Raw genomic sequence first — 25,948 nt, 5'->3', positions numbered from 1 at the left:
ATTTAAAATTCCTAAATGACATTTATGCAGCTTTTTATTTCATTTCTCCTACATTTCAATGTTCCTACTCAGCAACATGTAACTAACAAGACCCTATAGCGCCTTTACTGTGAATAAAAAAAAAATAAGCTGGTTTAAACCTTAATTTGCCACTGATTGCTGGAGCCCCGTATTCACAATTCTCTTAAGTACCCCTTAACGCTCCGTTTTCACTCACAGTGAATGGCAAGACAAACATTGTTTAATATAGCCCGCTAACCGAATTATGTCATTGCCAGCATTCTATCCAATTAATGGCAGAGATAGATCTTTTGCGGTGATTCCAGAGCAATCTTTCTCAGGTTAGACAGCTGGAGAAACAGCAATCCTGCATCTTAAAGTCACTCATAGATAATACCAGCCTAGCAGCAAATTTTATTGTAACCCACATTGCTGCATGTATTAATAAAGTGGGCAAGGAGTGACAGACGGTGGGACTTCCATTCCAGTCATCCAAAGACAAAGAATAAATGAACTCTTTCTAGTTTAAAGTAGCTGGAGCGCTGCTTTTGGAAACCCATTTCATATTGTTTCACATTATAAAGCAACTGCAGGATCCCAGCTGAATACATAGAAATAAACCTATCCTTTGTTTTACTGCTTCAAGCAAAATCCTTTGTTACTTGCCCTCCTATATTAAAAAGTTCGCATTGTACCTTAACAACTGCAGGGTTTGTTCTGATCCTGTGATTATGGTTTGCATGGTTCTGGGTACTGAGACCACTGCATTCATTATAACTTAGCTGAGTGTTGGCTGGTGCCAGTAAGAGCTTCTTAAGCTAGAAATATATGAGAGGGGAAAAGCGAGAAAAGTTATGCATCCTGTAGGCATTAGAATAAGTTACTGAAATTTTAAACTTAATATTAATTAACTATAAAAATTAATTCTCTCACTCTTTAATTATAGTCACACCAAGGCACAATAGCGCTAAAGGAAATGCATTTTTAAAAAGTAAGAAAAAATTTGGCATTACACTACCAACTGTGAAAGTATTCTTTTCCCTACATTTAAGACTTAGTATTGTCTACCTTGATTTTTTTTTTCTTTTTTTTGGATAAAATAAGGCAAAAAGGATCCTCCTAAAAGGATTTCCAAATACCTACTAGCTGAGAAAAGTTGCCCTGCTAAATGAGGAATTGTGGGGACAGAATATAGGACATTTTTGCCTCAATAACCCAAATGAATCAAGTGAAAATAAATAGAAGATTCTGTAATGCTTTGAATGATATTTTACAATCCAGTTTCACTTTACTGATTCAAAGGGTATTTATGATAAAAGAGTGGCTATCACTGAAAAAGACTTGTAAGTAAATAGAGTCAGGAGATGTGATTCTGGCTCAGGCAAAGGATTTACTGTTTCTTGACCTCTGTTTCTTCATTTGACTTGCTGGCCTTCTAGGACCTCCCTGCTCGGACAGGCAGTATGATGTTGAGTCAACAACCCCTCCCAGTTGAACCAATTATGTGGATGAAAATCCTCTGGTATCAATGTAAAGACATCAAAGTACCAGAGAGCAAAGCCAACGGCAAATGGAAAAATGGTGGGGGTAGGGGGAGGGTAGTAATTACTTATGACGTAGTTTCTTCTAAACCAGAAATCTCAAAATGAACAGGAGTACAAGCAGAGTCTCCATATGTTTACATGGAATGCTTTTAACATTTAAAAAACTTAGAGAAGGGAGAGAAACAACCTCTAAATGGCAAGCCAAGGAATATTATTAAAGTTTGGAGGATAACATTCCAAAATTTACATAGTATGGTCTTACATCAGATTTATGGCAAATGACAAATGGCTACCATAGATGAGAAGGTAAACTGTGTCTTAGAACTAATAAAATTCTGGTCAAGCACTGCATCAAAAAGAAAATTTACTCTTCATTGCCAACAAATTCACTCTTCATCGCCTCCCATAAATTTAGGGAACTTAGGTTGCAAATGTGCTATTATTTTTCAATCTTCATAAGAATTATGGATCCAAAACCTTAAAATATTGCATATCCCTTGATGGGCCTTTTATTTCTAGAATCGTAGGCATAAGAATAAAACTATAAATGTGTTGATTATTATATGACTTATGATGGTGAAAAATAGGAAAAAGACTAAATATCCAGCCACAAGAGATCTCTTAACGAACCAGGACATCTCCAAACAATAAAATAATATGTAACATGAACCATTATGCATATATTTCAAATTCACAAACACGATGATGTATCTTAAAACAAGAGGACATTTCAATCTTTTTTTCCATCAGAGATTATTTGATTTTACAGGTGAATTTTTGGTCTATTCTTTTTGGGTCGTCTATGTTTTCTAAGCTTCTACCATGAACATAAATAATGCTAAGAAATAAAAATACACAAACACAGCAAAAGTTAAAACAAACTGTAGTAAGACCACATGAAGACTGTTATTAGCAACATTTTTAAACACAGAATCACAGAATTTGCAACTCTGAGTCTGCTCGGGACTTGTTTTTGGCATCAGTCTAAATTAAAAATCCAGACCTTATTGTTACTACATCATACCCATGCAGTGGGTAGCCAGAGGCAACTCCAATTCCTGTTAAACAGTAGGAAGGGTTCTTACTAGAGACGGCTCTTCTGCCTCCTGAGGCGGTGGGGTGCCGTCAGGCATGGAGGAAGGACTAGCCTCATTCTCAGTGGTCACATCTCCATCTGTCAGTGCATCAAATGAGGGCAATCCGTCTTCATCCACAGGGAGACTGTCCAGTGTTTCTGTGAGGACTGCTAGCAAGTTTGCCTCGTTCTCTTCATCTATCTTCTGCAAAAACAGAAAAATAGACGACGTGAGTGAGTTGACATTGGGGGACAGGTAACACCATCAATCAGCGTAGAGGGGTCATGTTTATCCAAATGAGTCAACTGTACATGAAATTTTGAATGCTCACACCGGAACACAAAAGATCATGTCTTCTTCAAACTCCAAATTCACTTTTGGTCTGAATCACACAATGAACTGATACCTCTCAGTACCAATCTCTGATGGTTGAGCTGTCCAAGTTGGCAATTTATGATGTCAGTGCATATTATGGCCGTATATGACGCTGTCTTGTTTGCAGTCACTTTCCCCATGGGTATGTCTTCTTTCCCTAACTAAAGGAGAAGGTCTAGAGAATCTCAGAACTTGAGAGAATTTTAACCATCATCTATTTCATCTTCAGATATAGTGTTTCAATCTCCTGTGCAGCCGAGATGTTTAGATAACCCTCTGTTTGAACAGCACCAGAAACTGAAACTATATGGAGACAAACCATACACTTTCATGGTTTCAGTTATAATCTCATCACCGAACACTCCACAGCCATTTATTTCCCTCCCTGACATCTCTCCCAACTTTAGTCATAAATCTAGAACTGCCCACTGGACATTTCTACCTGACAATAGCTCCCTCATCCTCCAAAACCCAAACTTAGGATCTTTCACAACAAAACTGCTATTTCCATTGACTTCCTGAGTTTGAGTAACAATTCTTCAGACCCAAACTCTAGAACTACCTTGAGTCCTCTTTATCTGGTCCGTCATTAAGTAGAGTCTTACTTTGTCATGTCTCTTCAATGCAGTCGTTTCTTGTGGCCGGGGTATGATTCTAGTGCTACATTACTCGGAATGGGGGCTCCTGCGAACATATTCTAACTTGTTTCCGCAACTCCCACAATCACTCGCATCCATACACCCTTGGAAAGTTAATCTTCAGGTATTCATTCCATAAACATATCTGCATACCCACTATACCAGAGCCATGTTTCGTGTTAGAGGTAGAAAGAAAAAGATGGACCCCTGCCCTCTAAAAACCCTCCAGTGGAAGGAAAGAACCTGTGAATAATTTATTATAAAAGATAACATTTATTTCAGTACTCTGTACCTGCTTATATACCCTGTTTATAGGGAAATGTGCTATATTCCCATCACCTGGACAACCAGTGCCGATGCGAGGCACACAGTGTGGTCATTGATTACTTGCTGAATAATTCATCGATATGCATTTACTGCCTAGAATATATGTTGTGCAGATCACTTTCTCTTCCTTCTATTAGCACTTCACATTGTTTGTCCAATTTGACCTGCTTCATAAATCTTTTTTTTAAAAGTTCTGTATGCTATGACATTAACAATATCGGCTAAATTATCCCACACAGATTCTATTACAAAATGCACCTAAGCTGCTGACATCTAATGAAGCCAGCAGTGCCCACACGTCCTTTCTCTCTAGCACTGAACTCCAGTTAATTGACCTGACAAAATTACAAGAATCACAGAATAAGACAGCTAATCAGAAAATCAAATTGTATTACTAGAGAAATCAGGCAGGCCTTTATCACGTATACATTCTATTTTTCACATAGAAATTGTTTTCCCTCATTACTGGTGAGTCCCCATCCAGGAGTAAAATTACAGACTTCTTTCTCTTTTGGATTCAAGAGGCCAGAAAGAGCCATTTGTACTCATGGTAGACTCTCCTAGCCTTTCTTACCTTTGCATAATGTGTCTCCCAAATGCCCCTGGACTTCACATTGTGAATCAAGTGGTTTTGGGCACACGGGATGGAATGACAACTTTCTGAATTTGAGGACTCCGCTGCAGGAGGTAAATCCTAATGGGGGGTGAGTGAAATGTTAACTTCAAAATGGCACCATTCTTCCAGAAACTGACTGATTCTTTAAAAATCAAACTGCTTGATTTAATAAGAAATCATTATTGAGCATACCGCCCAGCCTCAATTCTCCTGGATCTGCCCATGTAATCTGAATAATAAAGATATTGAAATGATTTTCACTTCTTTTCTGCCCAGGATCATAATCTAGTGTCCAAAGATTCCAATCTCTCAGCTTTCAATTCAGATTCCCCCCAACATATGAAAAACCAAATTCAGGTTATTTATCTGTCCTAAATAGAAATTATATTTAAATTAAATACATATTATTTTAAATCATCCAAAATCATGAGATTTACTTTAATATAAATATATCCATAGTAGCTAATAAAAATAATCTTTGACGATATCTCAAGCACACACGCACACACACGCATGCACACACGGTTTCAGTAAATTGAACTTTTTGTCCAGGTATCCCAGTTTTCAGAAAGGCTTATTTCACTGAAGTTCAAAAGTAGCTCAAGAAAACCAGTTAAGAATGTTTACCAATAAATGAGTAGTTTTGTTTACTCCGATTTAAATTTTGTATTTGGCTTTCCAGCAACACTACAAGCCTCTATTTGCTTTCAATCACATAATACAATAGCGCCTTAGTTCTATCCCTAGTGTAAACAAACTACAATAATTCCAATCAAGTCAGAATGACAACGAACACTTAACTAGTTTTCTCCAATTTCTTTAATAAGCCTGGGTGAATGTACATCAAAAACAATGGCAGAAATACTGGAGCCTGATAATGTCATAATTAATTTACAAGATCTGATTAAACCACAGCTATTTAAATTCTCTCTACTGGAACCACAATGGGAGGGAGGGTTGTGGGATGGAAGATTGGCAGACAGTGTGTGTGTGTGTGTGTGTGTGTGTGTGTGTGTGAGATGGGGTATGTGGGTAGGGTAGGCTGCTATTCAACCAGGACAGACCAGTAGGGCTGTAATCCTTATTTAGAGCCCATGTTCATCAGAAATGTGGCTGACTCAGTGAGGGGCTTGGAGACCGTTTATTTTAGTAAAGTTGTTCTTGAATTATGGAAAGAAAGAATGTTATTTCAAATTCTGTATTTTGTCTAATTGTAGAAGACTGGTGAAAAAGTTAAGATATTTCCCAATGACATTTTTGTTCTGAAGCTCAACAGATCGTCCTGTACGTAAAGTTGAGTGGACATTGCTCCTCACTGTGGCAATTCCAATTAGTTTAGCATGAGTCTCAACAATCAAACACTCCAGAGAAGGCAATGGATGTGACAAAAAGGACTTGGGTAAACAATTAATGTCACTTCCCATTATTGCTTCGGTCCCAATTTACAGAGCAAATAAATCAAAGTCACAGCAGATGAAGCACTCTGGCCTACCAACACATGTCTGTTCACAGGTGACGGGCCATGGAAATACATCAGGCAGTAAAACGACTTTGCAAAATAACCTTTCAAAGACTCTGCTCTGACACCGCTTTCTAATTGTTCAAAATTACTGTTTTTACAAAAATATACTTATTAGCTCCATATAAGTTAAGAAAAGAAGAGCAGAGAGGTGAAAAAGAGAAAGCAGGTCACCAATTAGGTAGTGATCTAAAGCTACACAGCTGAGCTCAGTGTTGCCAGTGGCAGCAGAGAGGGAAAGAAAGGTAGGGAAGAGGCCAACAGGCATTTCCACAGGGGACCTCTGCGACTCTCAACCTGCTCTAGCCATGCTGGGCGTCAACCCTGGGCTCTCCTTACGCAAGGCAAGTCTGCTGCTCTCCTCCCCACCGAAATAAAAGTTTCGTGTGACAGTCACGCTCATTCTCGGAGTGCGCTCCCGGAATAAAGAAGCCCATTCCACAGATACTCACGTTGTAAAGAATTTCCACTGACAGGTGATACACGTACATGTATACTAACAACCCAAAATTCAGAACGGGCAGTAATTCTGAAGCAATGCTCTGTCATTAACAAACGATAGTTAAGAACACTTGGTTCATTACTGCTCGTTGGGACTGCTGGGTCCCTATCTGACCTGCCCTAAGTGTGATATAATTCAAAGGGCACAGTTAAAGGAAGGCAGATTCTGCATCTTCGGGTGCTCAGAGTCACCTCAAATTTGAAATTTGGGGTCCAGGACATAATATCTGAGCCTTCTTCCCTTGTGAGCAGTTGGCAAAAGGATCTTCCAACTGATTACACATGGTGGGGCCAACAGTGCATTGAGCTCACCCAAGTGCATCGAGAGGGAATAAATCTACTAAATTAAGGAGGAAATGAGGGACTCCGGGATGTTACTGGACACCTGACGGGAGAACTGCAAAGTGAAACCGGCATGTGGTATCCCAAAGATTTTTAAATGCAGGCTATTATGGAAGGACCATGCCCTGCTTATGATAGTAATTTTTTCCACATCTTGTAGAATTGCAATTACACTCTGCGTCCCCAGATTCTCACACTCACTTGATCTCTGTTTGATAAAAATAGTTTAATAGCCATTTAATCACAGCTTCATTATCTTAGCTCTCTTAATGCGAATTAGGCCAGGAGAATTCCTGCTTCCTCATTATTCAAATCATCAATAAGAAGGAAACAGTGGGGTCTTCTTATCATTCATTAATCAGTTTCAGTATCTTAGGTACTGTTTACTCAGAGATCAGTCTATGTGAGAGGTCACTTAACCTCTGTGAGCCTCTATTTTTTTCTACATAAAAATTGAGGTTATTATCTGCCTAATTCCTAGGACAGAATTTTTCTGCACTCATGGTTAATAGGCAGGAAAAAAAAGAATGGATGAAAGCCTGAGAATCCTTCAAGAAGAGGCTCAATAAACATTTCCAGTGTAATGCCCATTGTCTGGATTGCCCATATTTGAAAGCATGATCTACCGCCGACTTTTAGCAATGGGCCAGCTTCCTCCCAAATACCCAGCATGCCTCGGGCTTCCTCCTTGCCCCATCTTGCTGATTTGGAAGCAGCTAATGAAGACAAAATTAACTCCTACTTTAAGTGAGGCCTAATTAGGAAGGGAAATCTGCTAGAGTAACATCTGGTAATGCATTCTGAAGCCAAATATAAATGACATTTTTGGATTATCCACTATTTTGGATTATTTCTCCCACTAGACCCCAACCAGGAGTTGAAATAAATAAATGAGAAAGTGACTTTTATGATAGATTGTGGGGTTCAAAGAAGAAATATGGTTGACCATAGGAGTCCCTTTCCTGGATCTTTACACATAAAGTTCTGTACCTTTTGTTCATGCACAAAAAGGCAAAAAAACTTTTCATGTATAAATTTTGGTTTTAATGTATAAAGTTTGATTCAAGATTTGCAAGAAGCTGATCTAAAATTTTAAAAATAATTTTTGAAATGAAAGAAAAAAATAACAATTCAGACTAGACTACTGAAACAGAATTTGAGGTTATTAGCTTTTTTCTTTAAAACATTTTAATCAGGAAAGATACCACCTCATCGACAGTGTATTATACATGTCCGCTCTGAGGGGTCTAAGCTTTTGCTGGAGATGTTAATATTTTGAATACTCACTCTCAAACAATGCTCTTTCTCTCTCTTTTTCCTCTCTTTCCTTCCTCAAATGCTTTACAATCCAATATGCTTTTCCTTGCTTCTCTTATACCCAGGTATGGACCAACAGCATGTCCGTGCACCTTCTCACAACCCAACAGAAAATGGGCGGATTCCCCATGTGGCACTTCTTCAAGATTGCTAACTCCTGCCCCATTCAAGAAGAGAAGGCCCTAACATAACCCACTAACTCTCAGTTTATGGGATGGCTTTGAAAATGGGATGGATGCTTGAAGATGTAAAAAAAATGATGTAAGAAGTTTCAAGCGTATATGTGCAGCAGAAAAATAACCAAGACAATAAAGAATTTACATTACATCACACACTTCTTATGAAAAATACTTCTGTATCTATTCACTTCTTACAGATGCCCTGAGAATTAGCTTATTGCCCTCTTTTATTCCCAGGAGAGATAAGCACATTATGTGACCCTGTATTTACTCTGTTGGATGCCAAAGTTGCTGGAATTTAAGGTTGTACTGCTAGAGTAGTTAGTAGGAAGAACACAGATTTTAATTTCACTGTTTGGGTAACTCTCCATGGACATTGTGGCTACTTAAAATAACATGTATGTAAGCGTGTCTATCCATACCATGCTCCAACACACACAAGTTTGCATCGCAAGTACACATATGTAAAACAGAATCTATGTCCATGTGCATTTTCATCTCTTAGGTATATTCTCATATATTCCACTGCAGTTGACTATATATGTATATCATCAGCACATGGATTCTTCCTCCCAGTTATCCACTCCAACTGAGGAAAGCAATGGTCAAAAACTGAAGACAATTCTTGGGACAATAAAATAAATCAGGAATCAAGTGGAAATAAATACAAGCAAAACTGAAGAACTCCCTCCATAGATATATTTACACCTGTGGGAGTCCATTTAATTTTTGTTAATATTTATGCTCCTATTTAAGTAGGCATAAAATATGTGTTCACATCTGTATTAGGCTCCATTCGAACTTACTAGCTTACATCACACACTCATGAGCTAATAAGCATGCACTGAACGTGTGGAATTCATTATTCTGAAGAGGTTACATGAGCCAAAAGCATAAATACAGATGTTCAAGAGAAAGGCTTAAGAAAATCTTGGTTGGGGGCGCCTGGGTGGCTCAGTTGGTTAAGCAACTGCCTTCGGCTCAGGTCATGATCCTGGAGTCCCGGGATCGAGTCCTGCATCGGGCTCCCTGCTCGGCAGGGAGTCTGCTTCTCCCTCTGACCCTCCTCCCTCTCATGCTCTCTGTCTCTCATTCTCTCTCTCTCAAATAAATAAATAAAATCTTAAAAAAAAAAAAAAGAAAAAGAAAATCTTGGTTGATGCTTCAAAACAAGCTATTTCAGGGGGAGGGGGGTGGGGGTAGGGGGAAGGGAGATGTCTCGTGTCCACTTTTCACAACATGACGAGGAAGCAACCAAATTGAACCACCAAACAGGAGGCTTAATGGACCTGTAAAGATCCAGCCTGGCATTCCATTTGTTCTCAGGTTTGAACTAAGAGGGCAGCTGGGCCCTGTGTAAAGGACACCAGACTGAAAGTCAGGAAAATTGTCCCAAGTCCCATCTGCACCATTAGCTATTTATGTAGCCTCGACTAAAATGACTTGACTCTGGCTGCGGTGCACGTGCCCGAATGATAATCTTGTAGGTTCCTAACTGGTTCCTCTGCTTTCACACTCACCACTTGCCTCCCCATCCCAATTGTCCATTCTCAACACAGAAGACTAAAGGATCCTGATAAAACCTAAGTCATACCTTGCCCCTCTTGTGACCCAGCCCTCCATGGCTTCTCATGTCTCTCAAAGTTAAAATCCTCCAAGTGACCTACTAGCCTAGGATCACCACATAATTGATCATCCAAGCCAGAAACTTCTGAGAATGTAAATACTCAATCACTTGGGTGTGAATGTAGATGATCATGGTCTGAGATGTATGGTTGGTTGCCCTATATTAGACCTACATCATCTGACCCTGTCAGTGCCCCCATTTATCTGCCTGAATCCTCTCCAACCACTCTGACTTCATCACTACTTCACAAAAATGCCAGGTATTCTCCTGCCCCAAGGCCTTTGCACCTGCTGTTTCCCCTTACTAGAAGGCTCTTCTGCCAGATGGCCACATGGCTTGCCCCTTCATCCCTTCATTTACTCAAAAGTCACCTTCTCAGTGAGACCTTCCCAACCACTCCAAACATTATATCCATTACACTAGTTTATTTTTCCTTTTGGCACTTATTTCTATAACTCAATATATATTTTACTGACTTATCTCATTCATGGCCTATCTAAAACAGAGGGCCCATAAGGCCTGTTGGATCACTATTAAGGCACTTGACATGCAGTAGATGCTTATTAAAAATGAGTAAGAATAACATCTGAAATGTTGAGCCAATCCTAAAAATATAATGTGACTTTTCATTCTCCTGTTGTTGTCATTGTTGTTTGCTCTGAAATTCCCACCTTTTTCCATGCCCACCCAATTAATAACATTTATCTTAGGCTGTAATTCGAAATTAGCTTGCATCAGCTGATAGGCCAGGCAAACGGCCAATATATTCTTAGTGGGAGAGAAGGAAATTTGAACAGAACCACAGAGGGGCTGATTCTGAAATAAGCCCCCAAAGCACTGAGTCAGCGTAACGCACATCTTTTGTAAAGGAAGAGGTTGACATGGGTCTTATAAATGCAGGGATTAATTCACCCCAACTCGGGTGTTTGGGAGGATACGGGCATGAATCATCAAGCAATTAATTTGCAAAAATTTCCAAAGAGCCAAGATGATTTGTGAAGAGAAAATCATGCCAGACCAACTTACTCTCTGTCCATGCAGAAGCATCAGGCTCGCTAATCAAGAGAAAACAATTGATGTAATCTATCTGGACTAGAGGGAGTTTCTGTATTCCATACTGCATAACACACTCATCTATAAACTGGGAGTATATAGTCTCAGCCAAAAGCTTTTTCAAACTGTGTGCCACGGAACCATGGCCATAGCAGAAGTGTTGTAAGGACTGATAGTAAACACTGTAGTATATGATATATTTTACACATTTATATAATTGAGCTCATATGCCAATACAACTAATTTGTTTTTAGAAAGCAATGTGCACACTCAACTGTGTTATTTCTCTTATCGTAAGCACAGTGGAGACCACCACTGCATTAACTTGCCATGTTGAATCATTTTATGTTGGTCTCGGGATTTAAAAAGATATCTTGAGAAGTGAGGGTGAGCAGCTTAAAACCTGGAGCCATTTACAAATACTCCTTTCTATGAAGCAGGATTTTCTCAATCCTCTTAGATCAAAACAGACTACAAAATAATCAGTTGCTGAGATTGATATAAAGATACCGATCATCATCTTAAGCCTCAACTTTACTTTTTTTCCTGTTCATTTACATAGTTTCATAAATATTATGACAGATAAATGTTATTTAAATAAAAAATAATAGTAAGTAACAGCTGACTTTTACCGAGTACTTCCTATGTGCCTGGTGCTGAGTTCATTTCCTTACACACACTATTTCATTTAAAGCAACAATTGACCCTACGATTACCCCTAAATTCATGCAGCTTATAAGAGGCAGAGTTGGATACCAAACCAGATATATCTGATAAAACCTTGTTCTCACTCCCTTTTCTTATACATTGGAATTTTATGGATGAATCGATGGAACAAAAATGAGAGTGGGCGTGTGCTAGTCTAATCTGTAATCATATTAGAGGATACAAAATGAGTTAATTATCAACAATTAAGTACCAAGGTGGGAAACTGCAGTTACATCCCATGAAGCAGAGCTGGCCTTCCATGTAGAATGAGGATATTGCTTTGACATTGCCTCTCAGTATTTATTGCCATTCCAGTGTCACCACGGAACCTCTCTTTAGTCCTACTGGGTGTGATCTGCTCTTATGTTAGAATGTTCTTTCCATTTCCCTTCATTTCTTCATATCCTATCTCTACCTCAAAGTCTGTCTTCAAGCTCTTAAAGCTTTTATAAGAATAACCCAGATCCCTGGATGGAAATATAGATTTCTAGGTCTTATCGCAGACCACTAAATCAAAACCTCTAGATCAGGGTTTTTCAACTTTGACACTCTTGACGTTTCGGGCCAGATGATTCTTTGTTGTTAGGGGCCGTCCTGTGCCTTTCAGGATGTTTCATAGCATCCCAAGCCTATGCCTATTTGATACCAGGAGCACCTCCCCGATTATCAAAACAATCCAAAATGTCTCCCGAAATTGCCAAATATTTGCTGGGAGGCAAAACTGCCCCCAGCTGAGAATGATTGTCCTAGAGGAGCAGTCCAGGATCCTGCAGTTTTGATAAGCACCCCAAGTGATTCTGAATCATGCAAGTTTGGGTAACTTGCTATTTTGTGGCTGTTGAGTAGTGTATAGATCAATTTTTGATGGGAATTTATGATTCCAAGGAAGCTAGATTTATCCTCTCTAACACATGCAGTTCTAGTCTAACACATGCAGTTCTAGCAGTTCTTAATAGTTATTAATAACATATTTTTTTATTTATTCTATGTGAATGCTTATTTCCAATATCTTACGTTACGTGCCTAGATGTTTTATAGTCTATGCCTCCTTGTTGATTCCAACTTACTGGTTATTTACTCTCTGAATTTCTTTTTGATTAGTCTGATGGCATTTCACTCTTTTTATTGCCAATCATTCTCCTCTTTTTTCAACATTTTCTCACCATCATCATTATCATAAAGTTCATTTTGGTTTTTTAGTCTATTTGATTACATAGACTACATGTGAAATGATTCTTGAGGATTTTCTTCTATATACTTTCACAGAGTTCTTAAACATTCCTAGACTTCTTAAGATTTTTTTTTAAAGCTCAAGAAGTACATAAAAGCCTTATACAAGTTTGATGTTATTATGAAAGAGGTGGTGAGGCAAAATATAGACTCTGAAGTTAGACTGCTTACATTTGGATCCTGAGTTTATCACTTACAATGTGCATAACCTTCAGCAAGTTACTTAACCTCTCTGTGTCTCAGATTTCACGTCTGAAAAGGGTGTTACAATAATAAGACTTACACTGAAGGGCTATTTTGAGCAAATCCATGAAAACCATGTTAAACAGGGCCTGGTATATAGTAAGGACTTATCCTTGCTACTATTAATATTATCATTATTGTAGACATTATGCACTAGATTGAGTTCAAAATAAGTGAGAACAAAAAATGGATCTGTTGGGAAAATACTATAGTGGAGGGAACATTTAAGCAGACTTCAAGGTTGGCATAGGATATGAACAAATGAAGGGAAAAGGGAAGACCATTCTGTGCAACAAGCCGACACAACAGAGAGATTTTTAAGTGTGGCATCAAAATTACTATGTACATGAAGGCTCAGAAATCCTTACAATTCGTATAAAGGTCACTGCCTACCTGTTACTTGTTGGAATTAAAAGATGTGATATGACACAGTCACTGGCTGTTTGCATGTTTATTGCAGTGATCACCTGAGATCCATACCATGCTGAGCCATGATATCTACATTTGATACACTTTCTGTTCACACACACACGTGCAGACCTATAGCATATTCATGTGCACATTTGCAAGTACATACATTTGTATTACTTACACGTATTTATTGAGTGCCTACTATATGCTATAATCTGTTTTCTAAGAACTTACATTCTACTCTGGTGGAGAGAGGATGGCAGATAATAAACAAATGAACCCCTTCTAAAGATAGCTAAATAGATAGGATATATATACATACACATATATAGGGAAAGAATAGAGATTACATATATATACACACACACATTACATACATAGAATGTATATATGTAGAGAGAGAATATAGAGTTTATAATATTAGTAATATTATTAGTTGTATATATCATATACTATTATTTTTACATATTACATAATATTATATAATTAGAAAGAGAAAGAGAAAAAAGAAAGAGACAGAGGGATATATTTGGAGTGTGTATATATATATATAAAACATAGAGAGGAAGAATAGAATATATGTGTGTAGATACATGTGTGTATATATCCATATATGTACATACTTGATAGTAAAATATATACATCCAATAATATATATTATATATACACATATATAAAGTATAGAGTACATATGTACACACACACAGAATATATATGTAGAGAGAGAATATAGCTCATATAATAATATTATTAATTGTATATATTATTATATATATTATATAATATTAGAGAGAGAGAGAGAAAGAAAAAGAGAGAGAGAGACATATTTGGAGTGTGTGTGTGTGTATATATATAACACAGAGAGGACAGATATATGTGTGTACGTATGTATATATATACACATACTTGATAGTAAAATATATACATCCAATAATGTGTATGTATGTATGTTTTTATATACGGAGAGACAGACAGACAGCATTTGAAGTAGCAAGCCATAATATCTGAGAAAGAAATATTCTAGGCAGAAAAAGGAATAAGTGCAAAGGTTCTGAGGTGAGAACTTGCAATGAGTAAGACATTAGTATTTTCGTAGCTTACATAGATAGGATGTAGCTATCTGGGAGGGAGGTGATGTTGAAAATACCTAACACACATTGCACATGAGCACTGATCGCTCAGAACAATAGCACTAGGATGTCAGAAAGAAGACCTATATTGTAAATGACACAGAGTTTTATTGTGGCGAATTAGCAGATTGTTTTTTAGGCTGACTCTGTGAGACATTTTGTTACAATTTCCCATCACAACCAATAAATTCTCTATAAGATTGTATATTTTCTGCCCCAAAGAAGTGCTTAGAAGGCAGTATTACACAGGCCAATGCTATTTGTTCATAAACACTTAGCACCACAAGATGTGTGCAGACCAAGCAGCTGCAGATCCCTGACACCTGGATGTACATGGTATATTAAGGTTGGGGACGCCAAGATTCGGGCGACATCAAATGATCTGATTACTGCAATATTCTGGCAAGAGCATTAAAATGGGAGAAAATTGTCTCAAGGTGGTTAGAAGCTATTCAGAGGCAAGGCTGTCCTTTCTGTGGGGCCATCTAGGGTGAAGGGAATCAATGAGGTTCCTGGTAATCCTCTGTGCTGTGTGGGGCCCTTCCACCAGGAGAACAGAGCCCTTTAGAGCCTGGGACTGGGTCTTAGACTCCTCGAGCAACTTTCATTTCCCACTGAAGTGTTCTGAACAGAGTAGTGGGTTGTCAGAAAACACTTGCCAGATGAAGACAATATGAGCAGTCTCCATGACTTTGTGTCTAAGTATTCCACGTGGGTTTCAGTTTCCAAAGCATCTGAGTAAGGCTGCAATCTCATAGGATTTAGAGTCTGAGCTTCTCTTAATACCAGAATGAGTGTACCCCTCAGGAGGAATCTTTAAATACTTTATACTGAATCAGTTCTTTTTTTTTTTTTTTTTTAAGATTTTATTTATTCATGAGAGATAGAGAAAGAGGCAGAGGCAGAGGGAAAAGCAGGCTCCCCGCGGAGCAGGGAGCCCAATGCGGGACTCGATCCCAGGACCCTGGGATCATGACCTGAGCTGAAGGCAGACGCTTAACCGACTGAGCCACCCAGGCGTCCCAATATACTGAATCAGTTCTAAATGCAGAATCACTCATGATGATCAGTGATTTCTGTGCCTATGTGGTGAGCACGCACAGTAGGGTTGCCTATGACACCCAGTTAGACAAAGTGGCTAATAACACCCAAGGGGACATTTTTTAAAGTGACCTTGATACCTGGGTTAAAGAAGCGTGCGTACCTGTCACAACATGGGAAATGACAAAAGAAGGACAAGCTAGTAAACTGGATAAAAATTCAAGAGTTACAGGACGATAAAAGGAGAAAAAAAGTCATTTAACAACAAGGCTCACATAATGATAGGATGTAGTAACTGAAATATGGAAGAGTGAGAGCCAAAAAGAGTCAACTCATCCAACTGTATGATTTTGGAGATGAGAAGACAGATAAATAAAGTGTTAAACAGACTTTCTCAAGGTCAATTCCTAACTGATCTAAATCTACATTTGTTTGGGGCCTCTGGGCTCCCTAGTCTTTCTACAATGCCATGTTGCTTCCCAGGAGAATAAAAGCAAATAATAGCAAAGAATCTTTCTCATACATTTGCCATTTTTCTTCTTTAGGCCTCAACATTGTTTAAAATATTGCAGATGGGAAGTTCCCAGTTCAGACCTCTATTGAAATCCTGGGCCCCAGCGAAATTCCATGTCTGTGCTTCTCAATAGATCATAAACTTCTTAAAAATAGGAATCATGATTTGCACGTTGAACTGTTGTCAAAAAATATTGAATATTTGTTGAGTACCTACTGTGTACCAGGCATTCTTGACACTAGGGATCTAGCAACGAACAAAGTAATTTAAAATCCCTGCCTTCACAAAGCTTATTCTAGCACGAAAGACACTGACAAAATAAATTACCGTAAACAAAATAAACAAATGGGAGGAAAAAGTGAATGGATAAAACAGTAAGAATTCCACTTTTCTTTAAGGAAAGCCAAATATTTTTAAAAATCAGATTTATTAAAAAAAAAGTCAGATTTATTTAGGAAAGCAGAGCATAGGTATTTTTTCTTAGAAAAGGACTGGAATAACTTAGAAACACTTAAACCTCTAAACTGTTGAAAATATAGCTCTTGGTATAAAAACTTGATGTAAAGAACCGTTTCCTGCTGGCCTTCTTTTACACAAAGTGAAAGATGCCTGCAAAGCCAGGAGTCTCAGTTTTGGCTACATATTAAAATCACATGAGCATTAAAAATATATATACATTTATGCTTGCCCTCCACTCCCACCCCCAGCCCACAGCAATAAAATCAGTCTGTTTGGAGGACGGAGTTAGTATTTTTAGAAGCTCGCCTGGTGGGACTCTAATGGGAACCAGGACTGAGAATTACTCCTACGAAAGACCTGAGTGGTAGAGCCTTTGAGGGAAGGTGAAAATATTTGCCACGATCTATCTTATGGGCTGAAGCTGAGAAGGCTTTTCCATGAGTGCAGACCAACTGTCCCACACTGAGATGCCTGAAACACTGAAATCCTCACATCTTCCATAAAATGTTAGAATGTGTACATTCCATCTTCATCCAACACATATGGAGTCTGTCCCCTTTACTATGCAGGCTTTCCTTGCTGCGTCCCTGCTTCAATTACCCACTTGGAGCTGGGAGCTTTGACCTTTGAACCCCTTAGTTAGTAGCTGCCAATATCTTTCTCTAGGGTTCCGTCAGTACTCATAAGTCCATAGATCTCTTTGGCATATGGCAGGGACACCTACCAACCAAGAGCCTCATTGACATGACCATAGGCTGACCAGGCTATGAAAGCTTGAGTCTAAAGTAGGAAGACATCCAGGAGAACCCACCCCATGACACTCGATCTACATGAAAATGATGACATAGATGTATGTCACTTAAGTGAAACATACCCATTAAATAGTATAAAATCAATCAACAAATTTAGCAAGGAGCACTTGTGCAGCCTATGACCCATGCACGGATACTGGAAACATCTGAAAAAATGAACTCCAAAGTATTACAAGGAAGGGAGGCTTCCGAGGACTTTAATTCCATTATTTTCCTAATCTTTTTATAATGAGCCTTTTTTGTAGTTATAACATAAAAATATAAAAATGTAAAACGTGTGTGGTGTGGGATAAAAGGGCCCGGAGCAAAAGCTTAAGTATGATGAGATAATTCATCAAGGTCAGTCCAGGTCTGCTCAACGTTGGGGTCCTGGCTTTCGCGGGCCTTAATTGCCTCATCTGTAAATCGGCAGCAGTGACATCTGCCCCATCTATCTATCCCCTAAGGTAATTGGAAGTCAACATAGCATAATACCTCTGTGTTTTGAGGAAGCATTTTATAAAAATGTTACGTGAAAGATACATGTATCTCAGATAAAGTCAGTCAAACAATATTGACCGAGTTTGTACTACACTTCTATAGCTGCATCCTTCACTTCAGTGCATTTCTCGCTCACAACACCGCACAGTATCAAGCAGACCATAAAATCGTGCGTAAGAACAATGACCGTTTGCCTGAGACTCTAGGAGCCCAGAAGGGAAGGAGGAACCAAGGGCCAGCGTTCTCTCTCCGGGAGTCCTCGTTGTCCCAGGTGACATGAATGGTTGTAAACAAATGTTCCAGGTCCGTTTGCCGGGATGAAGTCAGCCAGCTGCAATCTGTTCAGAGGTGAAAGATCTGATGCTATCAGCTAAGGGTCGCCCTGCAGTAGATCCTTTCAGCTCCAGGCATAAGATGAAAACATCAGGCTTGAGTGATTGACAGGAAAATAGTTCTGTGCCATGGAGCATCCGTTGCTTCGCATCTGCCCCTGAGAGAGCATACGGCAGCTCAATATTTCTGAAACATGAATCCAAGGCTTCTCGTTTTGTTGCCGTTCCTATTGATGTCCACTGTGAATATTTCCAAAGCAGTGATCAAATTCTTTTGGCCTTTGGCCTTCAAAGAGTGGGGTTCATGTTCTGATTCTGCCGCAGGCAAGCCTATGTCGTTGGAGAGGCATTTGGGGCTGGTGACCCCAGGGGCATCAACTGGCCAGCAGAGACAGATGCCCCACTGCAGCGTGGGAAGGAGTGAGCCAGGTACTGGACATAACGGGCATCATGAAACGCTACGTAAGTATTTCCTGCTAGTTCTCTAACGATCTCCCTTTTCAAAAACCATTTTCAAAATGTTATCCTGTCGATAAAAGAGCAAAACTGAACAGGAAATCCAAAGAAACCCTATGTAATAAGAATTTAATCTACTACCTAACATAAGCCATTTACAATCTTTACTCCTGATTAAATAGCCTTTCTTCTTCTATAACAAATTGGGTTTAGTTACTGATAAAACCCTACAGATACTGCCTTTAATTTGGAATAGCTGAACTAGAATAAAAACATCATTAAAACAAAAACAAAAAGTGCCACTGAGTCATAGGAAATATCAACAGGGGATATAGATGAAAAAAGTTTATTCATTTGAAGATGATAAGGGGGAGGAATAATTCATTTTACTTAAAAATATGGCGAGGTAAAATAGAGTCCTCAGTAAATACAGCAGGTATTTTACTTAAATTCTTTCTAATATCTTTTTTTTTGAAGATTTTATTTATTTATTTGACAGAGAGAGACACAGCGAGAGAGGGAACACAAGCAGGGGGAGTGGGAGAGGGAGAAGCAGACTCCCCGCTGAGCAGGGAGCCCGATGTGGGACTCGATCCCGGGACTCCGGGATCATGACCTGAGCCGAAGGCAGATGCTTAACGACTGAGCCACCCAGGTGCCCTCTTTCTAATATCTTTAAAGAGAAGGAAAGAAGGCCTCAATACATATTTAAACTGCATGAAGTCCATTTGGCTTTATTCATTCATTTCTTCTTTTATTTGTTTGTACATTTAGAAAGTAGTTTTGGGATATCAGGTGTTTCAGGCACACACGGTGGTTCTAACAGACACAGACCCTGTCCTCGTGATGTTTACAGCATCCTAGCTGCCCCGCAGTGACTGGTATATATCACAACATAATTATTTAAATGTTGAATGAAAGAAAAAGACTAAAAAATAAAAATACAAAGAAAAAAAGAAAAATGAACACCAGAGGAAAGGGAATTAGAAAAAGAGTGGAATAATCCATAATTTTAGCATCACTTTTGGTTGGAAATGAAATACTCTCTTCATATTATAGTCTTCAGTTGGGCTGTGGGCTTCAGAAAATAATTACTATCTTTGAAATGTGAATTAAAGTTTTAATCACCACACACAACTCTTCAACCTCTCTTTATGCCTAAACATTGCCAAGATCTTTGGGAGCTACAGCTATAATAAAACATTAGAGGAGAAGCAAGATTTTTCTTTCAGCTTCTGTGACAGTGATCAGAGTATTATTGCCATAAAGGCCAAATAAAATCAAACCACAGTCTACCAGGGAACTAAAAAGTAAACTCTTGTTTTGGCAGAAACTGTCAATTTCTCTACAGTATGAGCATGATAGCAAGATACAGCTTTCTTCCTGATAGATAATACAATGGCTATGTGCTTTTTTAATGATTACATCCTTAACCTTGAAAACATAAGGTTGCTCTAAAATCTAACTTATTTCAGGGGCGCCTGGGTGGCTCAGTCGGTTAAGCGACTGCCTTCAGCTCAGGTCATGATCCCAGGATACCCTGGGATCAGCCCCACATTGGGCTCCTTGCTCGGCGGGAAGCCTGCTTCTCCCTTTCCCACTCCTCCTGCTTGTGTTCCCTCCCTCGCTGTCTCTCTCTCTCTCTGCCAATTAAATGAATAAATAAAATCTTTTAAAATCTAACGTATTTCAGGATAAAGGGCAGGTGAAGAAAAATATCTAGGTTGACAAAAGAAGAGTAGTCTGAGTTCTTGGTATGCGCCAGAGATGTTTTTAAGAACTTGGCAGATGCTACTTCCTTTTATGTGCATGACAATCCTTTGAAATATCTACAATATCACCATTTTGCAGATAAAGAGACTGAGGATTAAGGAGGTTAAGAAACTGACCTAAGTTTCCATGCCAAATAGAGTAGAAATTTGAAGCCCGGTTTCCCTCCCTTTAGTACCCATCACTTTTCCAGAGCGTTTTTCCAGTGGGCAGAATTCAAAACTCCTCTACCTTCACAGGTGTACATTTAAACTTAAGTGTTAATTTTATTTTTGAGATCTCTTTGGGGAAAAAAAACCCCACAGTTCACTGAATATTCTTCTAGAAAAAGAAAGTCACATGTTTCATTGCTTCTAATGAGTTGTTGCAGCTCAGAAGTTTCTATTACATTCTGACAATTAAGTTGCTAATAAACTGAGGAACCACTAATCGACTTATCCATCTCACAAATTCAAGAGCCAGCTAGCACCCTAGAACACAATTTCCATCACTGGACCAGAAATCATTCACAGTTTGCAATCCACGTAGGGTTTAGATTCGATTTGGGGAAAATCGCGTATTTTTCCTGGGCATGATATGAAGTTCTGATGGGAAACACACACCCACACGTGTGCTCACACACATATTAGTAACAACATGCTATACTGGTGCTGACTACATTAGCAGAACCAAGGATAAGATGTCAGTATGTTGGGGCCAACAGCTGTGGACCCAGGATAAAAAATTTATGGTAATTGAAACCACAGAATCTTAGTAAATGCAGTCAATTTCATACAGTATCAAAAGGTCACTCGACTCAATTTATACTTGAGGCTGAGCACAATATTGAAAAAACACATGAAAGCGAACGATCTTATCGGTTGTCCAGGACTCAACATTTACCGACTATATAAGGTAACTTACTGATTACCGAATAAATGCATTACCTGTGTTGAGCCTTGTATTGGCTCGCCAAATTCTTGTAAAGAACTTAACACTGTGAAAGCATGACTAAATATGTCAGTGTTACCATATTAACTGCCCTATTCAAGCTTCAGTGAGAGTGAACTTTTTTGGTTCCATGTTCCACTAGTAACACTAAAGGTTCTTGGAAATTTTGCTATCTGCTCAAACTCTTAGAGTATGATGCATCTTACAGGAGCTACTTAAAAACAAGAACATTGGGGCGCCTGGGTGGCCCAGTTGGTGAAGCATCTGCTTTCGGCTCAGGTCATGATCCTGGGGTTCTGGGATCGAGCCCCTCCAGGGGCTCCCTGCTCAGCTGGGAGCCTGCTTCTCCCTTTCCCTCTGCCTCTCCCCACCCCCTGCTCATGCTCTCTCTCTCTCTCTCTCCCTCTCCCTCTCCCAAATAAAATCTTTTTAAAAAAAACCCTCAAGAATATTAAGTGTACTGTATCTGGTGCTTCTCAAACAATAATGTGCATACGAATCATCAGAAGATGTGGGTAAAATGCAGATTCTGATTCATGGAGTCTGGGGTGTAGCCTGAGATTCTCAGTCTCTAACAACCTCCCAGATGATGCTCATGCAGCTGGCCCAAGGACCACAGTTCGAGTAGCAAGAGTCCACTTTTTTTCAACTCAGCACATTTTCTCTACTACTGGCCCTCATCCTATTATCATGTATGGCAAAAATAAAAAATTAAAATAAAAAAAGAATCTGTTTAATTACAACTAATGCCCACTGGAAAGGCATGCCATCATGTTTTGAATTAAGACTTAGATTCTTCTATCATTGCACTCCTTCTAGCTCAGGTTGTGAACTGAAGGTCTTCAGGCCAGAACTAGTCCAAACGTATGTTTTGTTTGAAAAGCATGGTGCTTGCCTTTAAAAGATTTTAAACATTATTATATTAGTTAGTAATATTGACTAAACTGGAGATGTCATCTAAAATTTCTGTCTTTTCTAAAGAACCCAGATGATCAGGAGATTTGAGGAGAAGCTGATCACTTTACACTGGGAACGCCTTCCTGGGTTCTCCACCAGCTCCCCCTGTCCTTACAGCACTGACTTTGACTTTCTGTGGCCACCATCCCATCGGCATCAGAGTCCCATCCCATCCCCTGATTTTCCCCCCGTTTTTGCAGCTTCTCATGATGGTGTCTCTGATATAAAATGGTTTTCCCATTCATTTCCTCACAGAAATCCTAAGTGTGGCTTAAGATCCCCTTAGGGGCGCTTGGGTGCTCAGTCAGTTGAGCAGCCAACTCTTGATTTCCGCTCAGGTCATGACCTCAGGGTCGTGAGATCGAGCCCCTTGTTGGGCTCTGTGCTGAGTGTGAAGCCTGCTTGGGATGCTCTCTCTCCTTTTCCCTCTGCCCCTCCCTGCTCACACGCTCTCTCTCTTAAAAAAAAAAAAAAAAAAAAGGATCCCATTTGACTTTTTCTGTCCCATTAAATATGAACTCTTTTAAAGTGTTTTAGCATATCTTACCACATTTTAGGCTTATCATATAAAGCCCAGTCTTCATTTTTTCATAAGCATGTTTTTATCAGCCTTTATGTGATTTAGTAAAGTAGATCTGTGCGAGATCTATGACACAGATACGCAAGTCTCTGTGCGTGCCTGCGTCCCATTGTATACCAATTACCTCAACTCTCAACTAGATTATCACTGTCCTCTGGGAATTTACAGTGTGTTGTGGTGTTCGCAGGTTAACAGGATGATCCCCATGAAGTAATTACAGGAAAAGTTATTTCTGATGGTATGATGGAGCTATGATAGACCTCTTGACAGGTTTCCTTTTTGAATAAGGGATTCATAAAGAATTTTTTTTTCCTTTAAGCATTTAGCACTTAGGGTATTGGTTTTCTACATTAGAAGAAAGGTTTGCTTATGGAAAGCAAAGACCTCATCAAAACTTTTAACTACTGGAAACTTGAGAGCTTAATGAAAGGGAAGTACAGAAAGAGGCGATCACGTTCAGTGGAAGGCACTCTCTGAAACATCTCTAACAGTGGGCAGAATGGGAGACAGGGAGGAACCAGGGGTGGCACAGAAGATTCTGCATGATAGCAACGTTCACAGGAATCGGTGATACTTTATGTGCTCTACCACACTGGGCCACAGAATCACTACATGTACTAAACAAGTGAAAAGAAAGATTTCCTAAGTTTATCTACTACGTTGCCTCAGGAAAAAAGAGATACATTCTGAGGAGGGAAATAGGACGAGATAAATCTCAGCTCTGGGAGTGAGCCATGTTTCTGTATCTGAACCTGATGAACGCTTAGCCACTATGAATTTTCCGTGGTGATGACGAGGAGGGGTTTCGGCAGAAAATTCTCCTGTGGTCCTGAAATAATCTCTGCTCCTTTTTTCAAGTCTCACCAAGAATCAAGAATATTAAGGTAATAATCACTGCCTTACATCTCCTATCCAGAAGGATATACCAAAACTTGATCAAATTATGAAAACATCTGGCAAATTATTTGGTGAATCAATCATTTCACATTTTTGGAGCCCCTTCCATGTCTGAGGCATCATTCAGTAAAGCACTGAGATAGCGACTGAAGTCATGTGGTGAAGCAACTGAGGGTGCAGGATCTGGAGTCACACTGCGTGGCCATGAATCCTGGTTCCACCACTTACTAGGGCTGAGGACCCACGGCTAGCTACTGAACGCTAGGACTCAGTTTCCCGTCCATAATGAAGACAAATTTTACAGGGAAAATATCTAAAATAATTGCCCCAAGGTGGTTGTAAAGATTAAGTGAAATCAAACAGGGGATGTGCTAAGAACACTGCCTGCCACATTGAGGCTATCAATAGATGCTGTTGTTAAATGTTATGTTTGTTACCCTCAGTGAGTTTATAATGTAGTCAAGGAAGTGGGATAGGACAATGAAAATAGCACTAACTCCCCACGCTTGTATGTATGAAAGGTGTCAGATAAGCCATTCAGATACTGAGGTTACTTCTGAAAAGGGAGAATCATTTTTAGTTGGTGGTTTTTTTTTTTTTTCATTTTTAGTTTCAAATAATGTTTCCAGGAATTTAGGCAAGAGATTGCTTATCAAGGCATAGAAATTTTAACATAGGTTACTAGAGCATACATTATTCTGGTCATGGAAATCCCTTGGACAACCATTACAAAATCGACCTCTCCTAACATTTTGGTGTATTAACACCTCTAGGTTTTCCCTCTGACCTGGACAATGAAGGCACATCATGGGCACATCTAGACTTCACATACAAATTGATTATGGACCTATCTAATTACCAGAAGCACAAATACTTTTCTGAAGGCCTCCCAACTTGTGTGGCCTGACAGAGAGGCCATATAGTCAAATAATTCCTCAGGCTTAGCAAAGAAACATAGCTTGAGAGAAGAAATAAAAACTCAAACCAAGATGCCCTTGTCCCACAAAGATGAGTTTGTTTATTTATTTATTTATTTATTTTCAAGATTTTATTTATTTATTTGAGAGAGAGCAAGACAGAGAGAGAGCACAAGCGGGATGAAGGGCAGAGGGAGAAGCAGAGAGCCTGATGCAGGGCTTGATCCCAGGACTCCAGGATCATGACCTGAGCCAAGGCAGATGCTTAACTGACTGAGCCACCCAGGCACCCTATTTACTTATTTTTAACAATATATTTACCTTTTATTCAAATGTAGAAGTTTTATTTTATTTACAATTTAGGAATTAAAGTGGAAAGCCACTATTGGGGGAAAAAGTATGATTTCATTGATATCAATTATATAATAGAAGTTTATCAACTCCGTATAGAAAGCTTCACATACTGGCATTTACCAACAACATAAAAATGGCAATACACATTTTTGCTATCATTTATACTTTTTAGCTCATTATCTGAATGTCAATAGTAAAGATGTGTTTTAAAACTAATTAGATTCATTGTACTAAAATGTTTGGATCAAGGGCAGGGCTCACCTTAAAATAATGTTTCACTGTGTGTATTTCCCAGGGACAAATATGCCATTTATTTTTGCATTCTGAGCATCTGATACAGCATATACTGAGTAAGTCCCAGATGAATGAATGGATGGATATGAAGAAAAACAGGGAAGGAAGAGAAAGAAAGGCCTTATTTCAAAATAAAATAAGTTCAAATATTTTACCAGCTTCTCTAAGTGATCTCCTTTCCCTATGCCACTCTTCACTTATCATTATCTTATTTGAACCTACCATTCAGCACTCAAGACAAAGAACACTTAATATGAGTTAGCCTTTAAAATACCCATCTTTACTTTCAAATAGATGCTGTCTTAGAACATAGCAGACA

At 39.0% G+C, this 25,948-nt stretch overlaps 1 protein-coding gene across 3 annotated transcripts in view; it reads right to left on the bottom strand.

Moving 5' to 3' along the window:
- PPARGC1A (PPARG coactivator 1 alpha) overlaps nucleotides 1-25,948 on the bottom strand; it is a 297,681-nt gene that overhangs the window by 36,880 nt on the left and 234,853 nt on the right. For all 3 annotated transcript variants that reach the window (XM_021679404.1, XM_044912760.1, XM_021679405.1), the window contains exons 3-4: nucleotides 2,630-2,824; nucleotides 696-818 (exon numbers count right to left, since the gene is read on the bottom strand). In XM_021679404.1, coding sequence (XP_021535079.1) covers nucleotides 696-818; nucleotides 2,630-2,824 — 318 coding nt within the window. The remainder of the gene's footprint in view (nucleotides 1-695; nucleotides 819-2,629; nucleotides 2,825-25,948) is intronic.

This window comes from Neomonachus schauinslandi, chromosome 2, assembly GCF_002201575.2.
Source record: "Neomonachus schauinslandi chromosome 2, ASM220157v2, whole genome shotgun sequence".
Taxonomy (NCBI): domain Eukaryota; kingdom Metazoa; phylum Chordata; class Mammalia; order Carnivora; family Phocidae; genus Neomonachus; species Neomonachus schauinslandi.
Note: the sequence above shows the minus strand (reverse complement) of the source record. Positions and strands in the feature narration are given on the sequence as shown.